Source organism: Stylophora pistillata, chromosome 2 (assembly GCF_964205215.1).
Source record: "Stylophora pistillata chromosome 2, jaStyPist1.2, whole genome shotgun sequence".
Lineage (NCBI taxonomy): Eukaryota > Metazoa > Cnidaria > Anthozoa > Scleractinia > Pocilloporidae > Stylophora > Stylophora pistillata.
Genome location: NC_142520.1, coordinates 2,597,434 through 2,612,200, shown reverse-complemented (window position 1 = coordinate 2,612,200; position 14,767 = coordinate 2,597,434). Strand labels below are relative to the sequence as shown.

The 14,767-nt window shown below is 39.3% G+C and overlaps 2 protein-coding genes across 2 annotated transcripts in view; both read right to left on the bottom strand.

The window, feature by feature from the left end:
* Positions 1-2,337, bottom strand: part of LOC111326562 (uncharacterized) — a 2,372-nt gene extending 35 nt beyond the window's left edge. Inside the window, exons 1-5 of the mRNA XM_088747267.1 lie at positions 2,219-2,337; positions 1,982-2,104; positions 1,741-1,863; positions 1,262-1,366; positions 1-714 (exon numbers count right to left, since the gene is read on the bottom strand). The exon at positions 1-714 is cut by the window's left edge and continues 35 nt beyond it. Coding sequence (XP_088603393.1) covers positions 602-714; positions 1,262-1,366; positions 1,741-1,863; positions 1,982-2,104; positions 2,219-2,267 — 513 coding nt within the window. The 5' untranslated portion in view covers positions 2,268-2,337 and the 3' untranslated portion in view covers positions 1-601. The remainder of the gene's footprint in view (positions 715-1,261; positions 1,367-1,740; positions 1,864-1,981; positions 2,105-2,218) is intronic.
* A 540-nt stretch (positions 2,338-2,877) lies between these two features.
* LOC148736657 (uncharacterized) lies at positions 2,878-5,305 on the bottom strand. Its single transcript, XM_088747266.1, has 5 exons — positions 4,886-5,305; positions 3,566-3,834; positions 3,363-3,477; positions 3,165-3,287; positions 2,878-3,051 (listed from the first exon to the last, which is right to left on the bottom strand). The coding sequence occupies exons 1-5, from the start codon at positions 4,974-4,976 to the stop codon at positions 2,891-2,893; spliced, it is 759 nt and encodes a 252-aa protein (XP_088603392.1). The 5' UTR covers positions 4,977-5,305; the 3' UTR covers positions 2,878-2,890.
* Positions 5,306-14,767: the final 9,462 nt, after the last annotated feature.

Here is a 14,767-nt window from a genome sequence, read left to right as displayed (position 1 = left end):
AAAAAGCTATATAACTTGGTTAAATTTGAAACTAACTAGGTACAACGCGACAGAGCTGAATAACTTATACGCATGCGCTAGGTTTTGCCGCGGAAACACGGATTTTAAGCCGTTCGCATGGTTGATTTCCATTCTGTTGCTTTGAGGCGTCGTTTTCCTTGCCGCTTTTCTTTTACAGAACAGCCTCCAAAAACTTGGTACACCCACTAAAAATTTTCAAAAATTGATTTTCGTCTTAAAACCTCTGGAAATAGGAAAATGCCTTCGACGAAAACGGAGTTCCTCGGTTTTAAAAGTCAGCCCTAATTATTTCCCGCTAATTTCGCCAAATTTTCGACCCATGACACTTGAACCCGTGTTGTTGACCGCATACCCTCTGACGTAGCATTTCATTTATCAGCTCTCTCGCACAACGCCTGTCTTATCTCATTAGAATAAAGCTGTTTTTTTCCTGAATTTTGGATAATTTAGCATAATTTATAATTACTCTAGTCTTCAAAATATTAGGTTTTGTCAGACTTTTTGCAGTTAAGTGGCAGAATGGATAAGTTTGCGGTTGAGGAGGAATTTAATCGGAACCCACTTCCATTGACAATTAACCTCAGCAGAGACCACAAGACCTCTTACAGTACTTTGAGAACCAGTGAAAACCGCAATATTGTTCGGCATACTTGTTGCAGTAAGCATCACTAAATGTCTTCAAGTTCAAGCAAGCTGAAAGAAAAATGTTGATCAATGTCAGGAGAGATGCCGTTCGAACTTGGTCGATTAACAAAAGAAGAAGAATTTATCGCTTCAAAACTTGCACAATTGCAACCGTCTGTCACATGCGAGGAAGACTCTTAGAGTCAGAGAAAAAAAAAATGAGGGCGTCATTTGCAAGTTGGGTTAAAAAAGGCTGGCATCCCAGAATGGTATGCAAGGCAATGAACACTTCTCAGGGAACCTTTTCCGAAAAGAGGTGTATAAATATGCACAAAAAGATGTTCTCCTTCTGAAAAACACATTCAGTGTTACTTGTTTTGTTGTCATTACCAGGCCCTGTTCATTTTTCTCATTTGATTTTGAGTTTCTGCACCGTATTCGTGTTTCTGCACTACGCCTTTGAAGACAGTCCGCGGGCTATTAACCGGAGATCAATTGAACCAATCAGAGGGCCAGAAATGATAGAAAATCCGAGGATAAAAATACAATAATACAGATACATGAAGTGATTTAGCAACTGCCGCACAGTTCAGTGACCTTGGTACAAATTACTTACTGCAATTCATTCCTGGTTTGCACTGGCATGTATAAGATCCATTTGTGTTTTTGCAAATCTCGCTATAGTGACAACTGTGGGTATTGGTGATACACTCGTCTACATCTAGATTGTTTTGAAATGAAGAACAAATTTCAGGTCCGACAAATGTCTAAACGCTAAAATAGAAACAAATCACACACACTTCGTGTTCACAGATTTCTCTGAAGAATAATGCGCAATATACTAAACCATTCGTCAACTTTCCCGTAATATCTCTTTTTATTCGAAGCGCATTTCACTAAGTATTCAGTAAACATGATTAAAATGCGAATGACCAGTCCCTCTTTCGGTCCTCAACTGAAATACTCTCAAAAAATTTGTAAGAAATCAAGAAAAAACAACCTTGTTCTAGTGAGGGCTTGCTTACGATCATAACCAATTGTGTAATTTAGGAAGGCCTTAGATCCTAGCTTGCTGGGACCAGCTATCAACCTTACCTGTACAATTTCGCCCGTCTCCGTGGTAACCTTCTTCACACCTGCATCTGTAGGATCCCTCGGTATTATTACAAATAGCCTTGTCATGGCAGTCATGAGTTTTGTCTGTACACTCGTCTTCGTCTAAACGAGAGAAACAAACTTGTATTAACGATAGCTTGTCTGCGGTCAAATTCAACTATGAAATTTAGGATGGCCATAGATACTGGCTTGTTGGGACCAGTTATCAATTCAACCCTACCTAGGCAGTTCCGTCCATTACCCTGATAACCCTCTTTACAGCTACATCTGTAGGATCCCTCAGAATTATAACATACAGACTTGACATGGCAGTCATGAGTTTTTTCTGCACACTCGTCTTTGTCTAAACGAAAAAAACAAACTTGCAGTGACAAAAGCTTGTCTGTAGTCAAATTCAGTCATGCAATTTAGGATTGCCATAAATCCCGGCTGGTTGGGAACCAGCTATCAACTTCACCTGTGCAATTCCGTCCATTACCCCGATAACTTTCTTTACAGTTGCACATGTAGGATCCCTCGGTATTATTACAAACGGCTTTGGCATGGCAATCATGAGTTTTGTCTGTACACTCGTCTTTGTCTAAACGGGAAAAGCAAACTTGTATTGAAGAAAGTTTGCCTGCGGTCAAATTCAATTATTAAGTTCAGGATGGCCTTAAATTCTTGCTGATTTGGACCAGCTATCAACCTTATTGCCTGTGCAATTCCATCCATTACCCCGATAACCTTCTCTACAGCAGCATCTGTAGGATCCCTCGGTTTTATCACAAACCGCTCTGGCATGGCAGTCACGAGTGTTGTCTGTACACACGTCTTCGTCTAAACGAGAAAAGCAAACTTGTATGACGAAAGTTTGCCTGCGGTCAAATTCAGTTATGCAGTTCAGGATGGCCATATGTCCTAGCTGGTTGGGGCCAGGTATCAACCTTACCTGTACAATTCCGTCCATTACCCCGATAACCTTCTTTACAGCTGCATCTATAGGCACCCTCGGTATTATTACAAACAGCTTTGACATGGCAGTCATGAGTTTTGTCCGTACACTCGTCTTTGTCTAAACGAGAAAAACAAACTTGCATTGACAAGAGCTTGCCTGCGGTCAAATTCAATCATGCAATTCAAGGGAGCCTTAGATACTGGCTTGTTGGGACCAGGTATCAACCTTACCTGTGCAATTCCGTCCATTACCCCGATAACCTTCTTTACAGCTGCATCTATATGCACCCTCGGTATTATTGCAAACAGCTTTGACATGGCAGTCATGAGTTTTGTCCGTACACTCGTCTTTGTCTAAACGAGAAAAACAAACTTGCATCGACAAGAGCTTGCCTGCGGTCAAATTCAATCATGCAATTCAAGGGAGCCTTAGATACTGGCTTGTTGGGACCAGGTATCAACCTTACCTGTACAATTCCGTCCATTACCCCGATAACCCTCTTTACAGCTGCACCTATAGGATCTTTCGGTATTATGACAAACAGCTTTGGCATGGCAGTCATGAGTGTTTTCCGTACACTCGTTTTTGTCTAAACAAAGAAAACAGCTTTACAATAAGCGAATAAACAATAGTATAAAAATTATTAAAAAAAAGTTACTGACACCTTTTTCACAATTTTCTCCCTTGTGACCAACTGGACATAGGCAAAGGTATCTCTTGTCTGTGAATCCACTAAGGCAGGTCGCACCATGGAAGCAGGGCTTACTAGTACAAGGATTCTTAAGGGATAGGAAAACACATATTATTATTTTTTTGCTCTGAAACTACGGAAGCAAAAATCAATGCTCACTTAAACAAATCTCTCACCTCTGTAGCCCAGTAAATAAACCCTTCTTGTGGCTTAAGATCTTTAGGATGTTGGATGTGGTCAGAATCACTCAGTTGACACACCGTGAGACCATTCTTGTCAGGTGAGCCGATGTTTATAGACACGCAGGTTCTTTCCATGAGGCACTGCTGTCTACAGTCACCACTGAGCTCAATTCCCATTTGTAAATGAATTTCCTTAAACACGTGGCGTCGAAGAGCATATCCTCCAACTGGTGTCACAAAACGTAGACTTCGGCAGCCGAAACCTGCAAGCATTTAGATTTTTATTTAAAATTGATTCATTTTTAAGCCTGGGGGCCCGTTTCTCGAGGGTCCGGGTAACTTTAGACACCAGTAAAGCCGTTCTATTCTCATTCCAGATGGGAGTTTGTTTTAAGAAATGATGCAAAAAAATAAAAAACGGTCAGGTAAAAAAAGAAACTGCACTGGTTAGGGTGCCAGAACATGCCTTTCTAATTTAAAAATTTTGATTTTAAAATAACTTTGAAGCCTTAACAATTGAACTTTGTCCGTTAAGTCCATTCTATTTTGTTTTCCTAAACTTTCAGCATGCTCCTTGCGCGCGATGTCGCAAAAACACCGAGGATACCATGGGCTTTTCCTGGAAAGTGTACGTAGAATAAGTCAGAGGGAAAAGACTAGGATTCATAACGTACAAAATGACCGAAAAGACCAGGCTAGTTTGATATCTACTATTACATCTATACAGTTTTCCCGGCGGGTTCTGAAAGCAATCTCAGGTTAGACACGCAGAAAAGCTTTAGGTTAATCAATTCAGCGAGCAAAAACGTCACATCTTTCTTCTGAAAGGTTTTGCGCCAAACTTTTACCCTCTTTTGTGCTCTTTGCAATTAAATTTTTTTCAATCGCGTTTATCTCTTCCTTGGAAACATTAAGAAAACACGAGGTAGCCGTTTGAAACTTAGTGCTCCTGCAATAATCACCTCGTGTGAGCTCATAATAGCGAGTTATGACGAAATCCTCCACCAATCAAAATGCGCGCATCTCTTCAATCTTCTGTGAGCAACTAGACTTAAAAGAACATGATTGAAAAAAAAATGCAGTGAAGAAAAATTTCACCCGGAAAAAGTATTTCCAGCTTTGAAACTATTTGGATGATATTACGCTTTTTAAAGCAAGTTTCAGGCAAACTTTTAGCGTGAAAAAAGACACAGGAATCTCTTTTACACAAGAATAACATATTTTGCTCATTCTGCACAAATAATTAATTGACTAGCATTCTATAGCTTAAAGACCTCTGAGCGCAGGGGGACTGGATTAAATCGAAAGACTTACCCTGGTTTCCATTTGTAGAGCAGTAAAGCCATCCTCCCCACAAGGAAAAGAGGAAGAGAGAAGACAGAGCTGGTAAAAAGCGTTTCCCCATTCTTAAGCCCAACAACGTGTTGGGATTGTGGTTTGCAGGTCTGTTTGTTGCTTTGAGTCAGTGCTCTTTTATCTTGAAAGCTTGAAAGTTCTTCCGCAAAATCTCAAATGGCTTCAGTGCTACCGGACTATTTTAAAGTGACAACTGTCAAATGCATAACCAATCGTTTCTCGAGCTTAAGCTGACTTTCTTGCTTCCTAATTTTTTTTTCCAATGTTTACCTCTAACCGAAAATTGAGAATGGGTGAACAATATTTGTCCACCATTTTAAGCACTAAATTTTGTCTCAGATGGCTTCTGCGCTACTGGACTAATTTAAAATCTCAACTGTCAAGTGTGGAACCAATTTATTCTCACACGAAACGCTTAAGCTGACTTTATAGCTTCCTAGTTATTTTTTCAATGTTAACCTCTAATTAACCGGAAATTGAAAATGGGTGAATAATATTTGTTCACCATTTTATCAACTAAATTTTGAGGGGTAATCGATGATTCGTTACAAATATAGCAAGACCTCTATGGGTAAAAGATAGAACAGTTAATTGCGAAAATCGACGATGAAACACTCAGACAAAATTGACTTCGTAAACCTAGATATCTCTAAAAAACACCTGTCGTACAGGAAGAAAAATGTTGTTTATACATAGAATAATCTGATCTCGTACGCATTTTAAAACTCTTAAACGAAACCAAGTCAATGTTTGATGATTTGGTATAAAAATTGCAGCTTCAGAATGTGAATTAGTAAGCAGACACTTGAAGATACATTAGTGCTTCAAATAACTGGAAAAGTGCGGCTACAGTAATCAAAATGCGCCTGCGATCTACGTTATTATTAATCAACAGCAGCACGCGCTACCGTAACATAAGACGTGCCATACATTTGCATCGAACGTGTTGTTTTCATCAAATGATAGTTGCTTAGCGTTTGGCAGATATTTAAGCGCATTTAAACGAAACGTCTTTTTGAAGTTCAAGGACACTGTTTCCCTTACCAAGCATGTAAAAGCTAGTCTCGTTTTGCTGTCGAATTCAGTTGAAACGAGACTTTCCTGGTTAGTTGGTAAGAAGCTTGGTCGAAGAGCAAAAACTTTTATGTGTATCTAGTGACTAATGAGGAGGCCCTTAGTTGCTTATTGGCACTTAATTTCACAATTTTGGCGAGACCTTATTTCGCGGGGTTTTATTCTAAATAAATGGGAATGAGCAAAACACAAATTTACAAGAATAAATGAGAACTGCAAGGAACCAGTTAATGGCAGTTTTGCCGACCGCACGAAAAATATTTTTTGGGGCGATTCAGCTTAAGATGATACCTCCATTCGCGTTGTAAACTTACTCATTTTACAACAGAAAATAAAAAATAGAACCTTCTTGTAAAACCCAATTATAATTTGTGTATTTTTAGATACGAATCCTGAATCTGTTTTTCTTATTCCATCATGATTTGAGTTTTCTACATGGGTATTAAATTCGCGTGTTTAAATTTCGCGAGGATTTATATTTGCGGGTTACAATCACGAAAAAAGCGAAATTTTGGATGTGGGATATGGCTGTAAAATGGTAAATGCGATCTGTCAATAGTCTGGTTTCAGCGTTGATGATGTCAGGTTTTCGCCACCAAAAACAAACAGACAAACCAAAACAGGAAGCTTAAAAGTCAGCTTTGGGTTTTCGCAGAGAGAGGCATACCTTTTTTTATTCATATATGATCAGTATAACCATTATTGCCTCGCGGTGAATCCATTCGCTTTATTCTAAGGGATGATCTCCAAAAATCAAGCTATCTTCAAATACGTTTCACCTGTGAGATTTTATTTCTAAATATAGACAACTCACAGTCAAGTAATAAAGGCTGATAGTTTCGAAAGAAACTGTTTGGGGCTGCGTCGGTGGGAGTAACGAGATAATTTGGATATATCAACAAAGTTGAAATGGTAAATTAGCCACCGTAATGATTACAAAAGCTGACGTTTCGAGCGTTAGCCCTTCGTCGGAGCGAAGGGCTAACGCTCGAAACGTCGGCTTTTGTAATCATTACGGTGGCTAATTTACCATTTCAACTTTGTTGATACACAGTCAAGTAAGCCTAGGAAATGGAGGACATAAAAAAAACACAAAGAGGAAAAAAACCTAAATTCATGACTGAATGGTTTAATGTAAGAGATACCAAAGCTTACTTGATGAAAGATATCCTCTGCAAGCATTATAGTCTGAGGTGTGCGCCATCTTTCGGCCCTAAATAATTTTGGTAACTTTTTTCTTAAAATTAACTTACTAAAGGACCACTGAAGCAACATACACATCTTACTGACGTGCGCGTGAAATTAACCCGTTAATTCCGGCTCTTCACCCTCTTCTTGCACATGCAGACTCACATCGGGCGGTTCATACACCTTGATCAACCTCATGTCATTAAGCTGTGTAATTTTTGACTTAGGCTTGCCCTTCGAAATTTGTGAAGCCAGAGGTCACTATTTTAAAAGAGTCCATTTGGGAAAAAAACACCCAAAGCCAAGGATTCCATGAGAGGCAATACTTAAACTGCTAACAGTAAATCGTGCGTAACTGGGGAAAGGGATTGCTTAGCGGCCACCCGCTGTTTCCTTCTTTCTGTCACCCCTTGTGTTAGTGCTGGTCACCAGTCGCTTGCTTGTCGTACTCGTTTCTCAGACTGTCTGCAGGAGGTGAGTGAACTCCCACCGAGATCTCACGATGTACTCAAGAAACGCACTTATCAGGGTTGCGCTATAGTTTGTTCTTTTTGTTTTAGCAAATTGGCCATGAAAAACATACAAACTTAATTCTGTTTGCCCAAATAATAAATGCAACATTGGAGTTTAATTTTGATAAAAACCTCTCCACAATAAAACCAATTTTTATTGTATTTCCATACTTTACAATTAGTAATGGCAGTAGAACTGAGTGGAGCTCAGTTCGGTCTGTGATCATAGCAGTGATTGACGGAATCGAACGACCGCGAAGTGGGTGTGTCTGACTTGTCAATTAAGAATATTATCACAGACAGAATTGAACGACATAGAATCCTTTTACCAATCAATCAAAACTATGATAAAATTTGGCGATAAACCAGCCAGTAGTTATGCATTTTCATAAAAACAACACGCGCACATGACGCTTACTGTCCAATTACAGAGTGCTGTTTTATTTTACAGTCCAATTACAAGCCTGACCTATACACTCCCACTGGTACTCAAACCGGGCTGGTGGGAACGAATCACGTTTGACTGATTTTGTTTGGCAGTTTTGATTAAATATCATTTTATCCAGTATGATCTCCTTACACATTATCTTTGAGTGATTAACTCAAACAGGTTTATATTGCCAGTTACCATTGCAATCAGTGTGTTTCCACTAGCATTGGTTACATACAACGAGCTGAATTATCAAACTAGCAACAATTAATGATCCAGATCTAGATTCAACAGCAGATATTCTAAATTAACAAACTGGCAAAAAATCAATCATCGAGATTCATTTACAAATATAAATTTACGATGTTCTGTAAAAAGTTTCAAAATAGTAACGAGGGTCTCACACAGAGTGTCTCCTTATCATTAACAAAATTTACTCAATCAACTCTGAAAACAAATTTAGTATAGTTTGTAATTACTGTAGTCAATAGACTATTAGATTTTGTTAGCCTTGTTGCAGCACGGTAACATAATTGATTAGTGAGTTAGTAAATAAGAATTTAATCGGAACCCTCTACCGGTCAAATTTCTGTTGACAATTAACTTCAGCAGAGACCACATGATCTCTTGTAGTACTCTGAGAACCATTCGTAACGGCAGTAATGAACTAAACCGATTTCAAAAAAGAAATTGACATTGTGAAATAATGAAAGTTGTCTATCATATGGAAATGAATTTGATTGATGGCTTATGAATTTAAGTTGAATAGTAATAAAAGTAGCGTGTGTACTTCTCGTAAAAATTTACTGTTTAGCGCAATCTCTTCTGAGTAAGGGCTGAGTAAGGGCTGAGTAAGGCTGTTTGAAACACACGACTAGAGACGTTGAATTAGTGATTTTAATTTGAAACGTGTTTTCAGGAAATGATACAAAAGAAGAAAATTCTTAACAAATGGTAAACACCACAGCGTACACTATTGAGTTATGGATGCACGCGGGAGGTTGCTAAACACGAAAGAAGCGTAAGAGTCGCTGGTGGCGATAGCCGAGAGCGACTCTAGCTTCTTGAGTGCTTATCAAACCTCCCAAGTGCATCCATAACTCAATAGTGTACGCTGTGGCGTTTACCATTTGTTTTATAACATAACATTGATACATTGTCGCTAAAAAGTTCCCTTTTATTTAACAAATCTTACGCGACCAGAAAAAACAAGCGCGCGCGGAAAAATAGTCTTTGCATTTGCTCACGTCAGCAGCGTACACCCATGGGCAAATGGGGGACGCTAAATTGACCAATCAGAGCGCGCGCTTTACTTTGGTTATGTTATAAAACAGGTTAGCGAACATGAATTGAACACTGGTTCCAATATGGTGCTGATCCGGGATATCTTTATTCATTTTCTTGATCTTTCGTTCTTTGCACAGCCATTCGCCTTTGAAACGTTCATCAAGGTATTAAAGTTGTTCCTTTTTTAGTAACCCGAAACTGACAGATGCGATCGATTGTTGGTTTAACCGGCTGTGTACTATACAGCAATGATTAACTCCAATTGGCGCGGGAAAATGCTCGAATACTACATGAACTCCGCTTATATTCTATATTCTGAGAAGCCAAGAGACTTGTTAAGTGCTGCTATTACTGCGTATATCGGAGATACAGATCCACATACTGGGACCGAGGTAGATTATGTTTTAAAACGACTCATTTCTGTTAGACTCTATTAACGCCCGAATGCGAGGAACATCTTTAGAGGAGGACTCCCGTTGTATCGGTAGGTATCTCAAGCCGGTCTTTCTTAGCAACTAATTAACCCATGGACTTGAAAGTAAAGATTTTTCCTTACGATTGTTTTGTGACTTTTTTTAAAAACTAAATTCTGGTTTAATCACCGAAGGACTACTTAACTTACATGCATATATCGTCTGCCTCACTCAAGAAGGAAATATCTTAGGAAGTATTTAGCACTATGAAATATCAACAACGTCCACAGCCAGGTCAAACCATTAGAACGTCGTATGACCTATCAGTTCCACTGAAAAGGACAACGTAGTTTGTAGCAAATCACATTCAAGCGGCGAACGTCAGGAACTTAACTACGAGCAGTTTCCCCTTACATGTCGGACGTTCATGAGCAGCTACCATATTGTATTTGTACCACCATGTAAATGCATCTCGGATAAAAAATCAACTACTCAATCATCTGGATGGCACGAGCTAAGCCCAAGGCAAGACTGAGATCCATTACAAACCCGTAACTCGAATGGACTTCTGGCTGCGAAATATGTAATCAAATCAAAAGACAGTTGAATAAGAAAAAAAAATAGATAACAACTCCATTGATAGACCACATGTACTCAGATCATGACTGACTAAGCATTTTTTTTATTGATTCTTGGAAGTTAATGACATACATTACATACTATGCAGAAGTGTATCACATTTAATTTGATACTTACCCAGGCGAGTTTGTCCTTCTTCCTCGTTATGCAAACTGGCTAAATTCATTTTTGAGATCTGTAAAAAAGCGCGGCGAGTCAGAAATCATTAAACAAGCCATGTTGAAAGTTTCAGACTCGACATTCTCCTTATTGCGATTCAGATAACTACTACATGTATACACTATGAATTTTGTGGGTTGGTTCTGAGAATGCCGCCGAGGTAGCTCGATTAGAGGGTAGACGAAGATATACGAGTGAGGTACGACTGTGGCCGATGTACAGCCATAATGCTTGCGATTCGCGGGCTTTCATTTCGTCCTTCGAACGTACAATGGTGGGACAGTGAATACCAGATACGATTCAAGAACAAGAAAGGTGGCGAGGACGCCTTGTGTAGGCTTACACGATAAACTGTTCACAGAAATTCTTTTCTTTCCCACCTTTCTTTCCTTGTTTGAATCAGTTTTAACGCAGCATGGACAAACGATAAAACTAACATCTGAATTCTTAAATGAAATCCCTATACCCACTATCTTAAAATAAATGAAGGTGGATGGTTAAAGTTTGTTTTATCCGGCTTTGAAAGTACACAGAAATCTGAAATCTAAAATTAATCCCTTTATCCTTTATCTTTAAATATATGAAAGCGGATGGTTAAAGGTTCGCTGTATCTGGCTTTGAAATTACTTTTGGGAAATTAAAAACTGAATTGGTAAAATGCAACCGGCTCTACTAAAAGTAAATGGAATTTAGTCAGCTTGGAAATGAGTTTTGCGTTTGAAGTTTTTCACCGAAAAACTCTGATAGAAAACTTGTCAAGGGAACAAATGTAAAAGTAATCTGCCCTACCGCTGACGCATTTGAATGCGAGATGCCGAAAAATAAAGCAACAGTGACAGTAACAACTGGTAATAGATTCTAAAAGAAAACAGGGTTGGAATTACATATTTTTTCTCCACAGTGGTTAATACGTTTTTAGTTTAAAACGACAACACAGGTTTGTCTGTCGTCAAAAAGCACCTAGAAGTTCTTTCATCAGCACGATTGATTGTATAACATTGCTTTAAAATCTTGAAATCTTAAAATCTTAAAAAATCTTTGCATTACTTTATTTATTGCTTGATGGTTGTGTTATTACTACAAAAGTTACCATTTTTACATAGATCCAAAGTTTGATGCTTTCTCTTTCTCGATCAGTAGCTTCTCAGATTTTCCTCTTTCTTGGCATGAAATCTCATTTTATTTGGTTCTGTTGAAGAAGTAAAACGATGTTTTTGAGGGAAGAAAGATGAACCGGCTTTTTATGGGTTTTTTAACCGGCTTTTTAGCCTTCTTTAGCTTTTTTCTTTCATTTTATGCAGAAATGTACCAAATGTATCCAAAATGCGATGGGGCATTACATTATTCCCAATTCTTTTTATTTCATATCATCTTTCAAACGCACAAGCATTCCCGAACACTTTTTGGTCTCTCAATTGCTGGCCGTTGCACAGACGGATAGCCCTCTCTCCTTTAAATTGTTTTAACTCTTTCCTTTGTTTTGAGCAACAAGCCCTCTTTTATGTTCCCCCTCTCCCCCAACCTCCGCTCGATTGAGGGCGCAAGAAGAAGCAATGGAGAGCGAACCAGTAACGTGTAATGGTGAAAAGATGGTGAGATGAATGAAATTCATCATACTGAATCGTAGGTTCTATTATACTAAATCCATCCAGGGTGTTACAGAAAAGAATAATTCAATCTCCCCATTTTGCAGTTTCTTGAACAGTTGTCAAAGGAGGGTTATAAAAGACTGTTTGTCAACATGAACAACCATGCAGATGGACGGTCAATGGAAAAACTGGGATTCCGGTTAACGGCAAACACTGTTCAACATGGTAATCCTCTACTGCGAGGATCGTGCATCATACGTATCTAATACCGCAGTTCAAAATATATGAACTTCATATATTCATTGTATCTGATTTATCATCACGGGTTTATTACGAATCAACTTAACGGCCTGCTCCCATTTGGCTTGTCAGCTCAATTGGCAGAGCGCTGCACTAGTATCGCAGAGGTCAGTGGTTCGAATCCCGTACAGGCCTGATTTTTTTCAGGTCTGATTTTCGCTATTGCATAAATAGCTCTCTCTCGTGCATCATACGTAACTGTTTAACATGTTTCAAGAATGCCTATGATGGGATATGTTCTTTGAAGGCTGAACATTGAAATAAGCAATCTGCTCATCTTCGTTGATCTCGACTCTCTCCTCAAATCTTGTTCCCTTCTCTGTAATAGCGAGCTTAAACTGTTATGTCTCTCGACTAACAAGTACTTCGTTTAGTGGAAGCAGTGAGACAAGAAAGAAAGAACTTGTAAAACTGATTCATTCACAACAAATTAAGAACAAAAAGACAAAAGGAAATTATGGAATCTTACAATCACACTCAAGTGCTAAGGCAAGAGCCACTTGACAGAATCATTCTTTGCGGAGGACATAGAAGAGTAACGGCAGAACACACCAGAACTGTGTCCACTCATTTTAATACGTCAGAGAGCGGATGAGCATGCATCAAAGTCAAGTTTCCGCTAACCAAGGAATCATGTTAGGATCTTTAAAATAACACTGTTCAAACTAAACTTTACCTACTAAAATGCAACCAATACAACTGAAAGTTAACTGAACTAAGTTTTACGTTTTTTCATCAACAATTCTTAAGGATGATTTGTAACGAGAGCAGTTATAACATAAAAAGTTGTCAGACACTTTTGACTAACAGGAAACTTACCACGGATGCATCTGATTGTGAGGTGCAAACAAATAAAACAACGGTGACCGCGACAACAACTGGTAAAAGTTAAGGGGCTCCTTCTAAACTACAAACGCTGTTGCTAGGAATTAACTCGCCCGGCGAATTGTCAGCTGCGGTCACGCGGTCACACGACTTTACCAAATATAGTCAAAGTCACGCATGTAAATCCAAATATGACCGGGTAGTATGTCCTTGGAAGGGGGCATTTGGGTCTATCAGAAACCGCAAAATCGTGGCTGAGATTCATCCAAAACTGAAAAAGAATTCAATCGAAACCGAAATCCGTAAGAAAAATCGTCAAAATTGATAAATTTTCACTTCCCAATCATCAAAACCCTCATCGATCCGATACAGTGGTGGTAAGTACAGAGGTTCGCGGCTATTCAAGATCAGTGGAGGCGCATAATTGTTGCTCAGATGAAGAGAAACCAGTACCCAAACATGGAAAACGGAAACAAAATCGGGTACCAAATCCGAAAAACACGTTAGTATTTTTCAGGTGAACCGAAAAGCCAAATGGAAAATCCGCAAACCGCAGTGAACACCAAAACCGAAATCTCAATGTCCCCCCTTTCCAAGAACGTAAGACAAGGCCTTATCGTAGAGTCCACAGTCCACACCATGAACTGACAAGGGAAGGGGCGCTGCAATCCCCCACCCCACCCTGAATGGGATGACAGCTCGTCGCAAATTTGTTTCCTTGAATGGGGGAATATTCCATCACAGGTAACCCACTCCCTAGGATTTGGTCAGGTTTCCCTAGGATTTGGTCAGAGGGTTGTTACTTGGAATCTCATAGTTACCAGACCTTATCGTAGAGTCCACAGTCCACACCATGAACTGACAAGGGAAGGAGCGCTGCAATCCCCCACCCCACCCTGAATGGGTGAAAGTTTACATGGTAACCATCCTTGTAGTTAAGAGGGACCCTACTTGAAGGCACAGTTAACACGTTATGCCTGTGAAAGTAGACAGAACACGTTATGTGCGCGCACTGCTGTCGCACATTTCGTCGAGTAATTTTTTTTTTTTTTATGAAAACGTATGGCCGATTTCTGGTTTCTTTCTCGAATTTTGTCAAAGTTTTGATTTACTGGTAACAGGACTTCTTGTCATCCAATTCCGTTTGTAATCATACTTGTGCTAAACAAATCAGACTCCCGCTTCGGAATCAGCCGTATGAGTACAGACTAACTTGGACTCCACTCGTTCCCATTGCCATATTATTACACCATATATTATTATACCATACCCGCTTCAATTCTTCGGAGCATCAAGAAATCCGCTCAACTGAATCAATCAATCAAGTTTATTGTCTTTACGTGAGGCATGGTTACCCAGTTACCCGAGCAGGACGCTCATGTATGAAACGTAAGACATACCCATCCATCCCTCCCCAGGGGAGG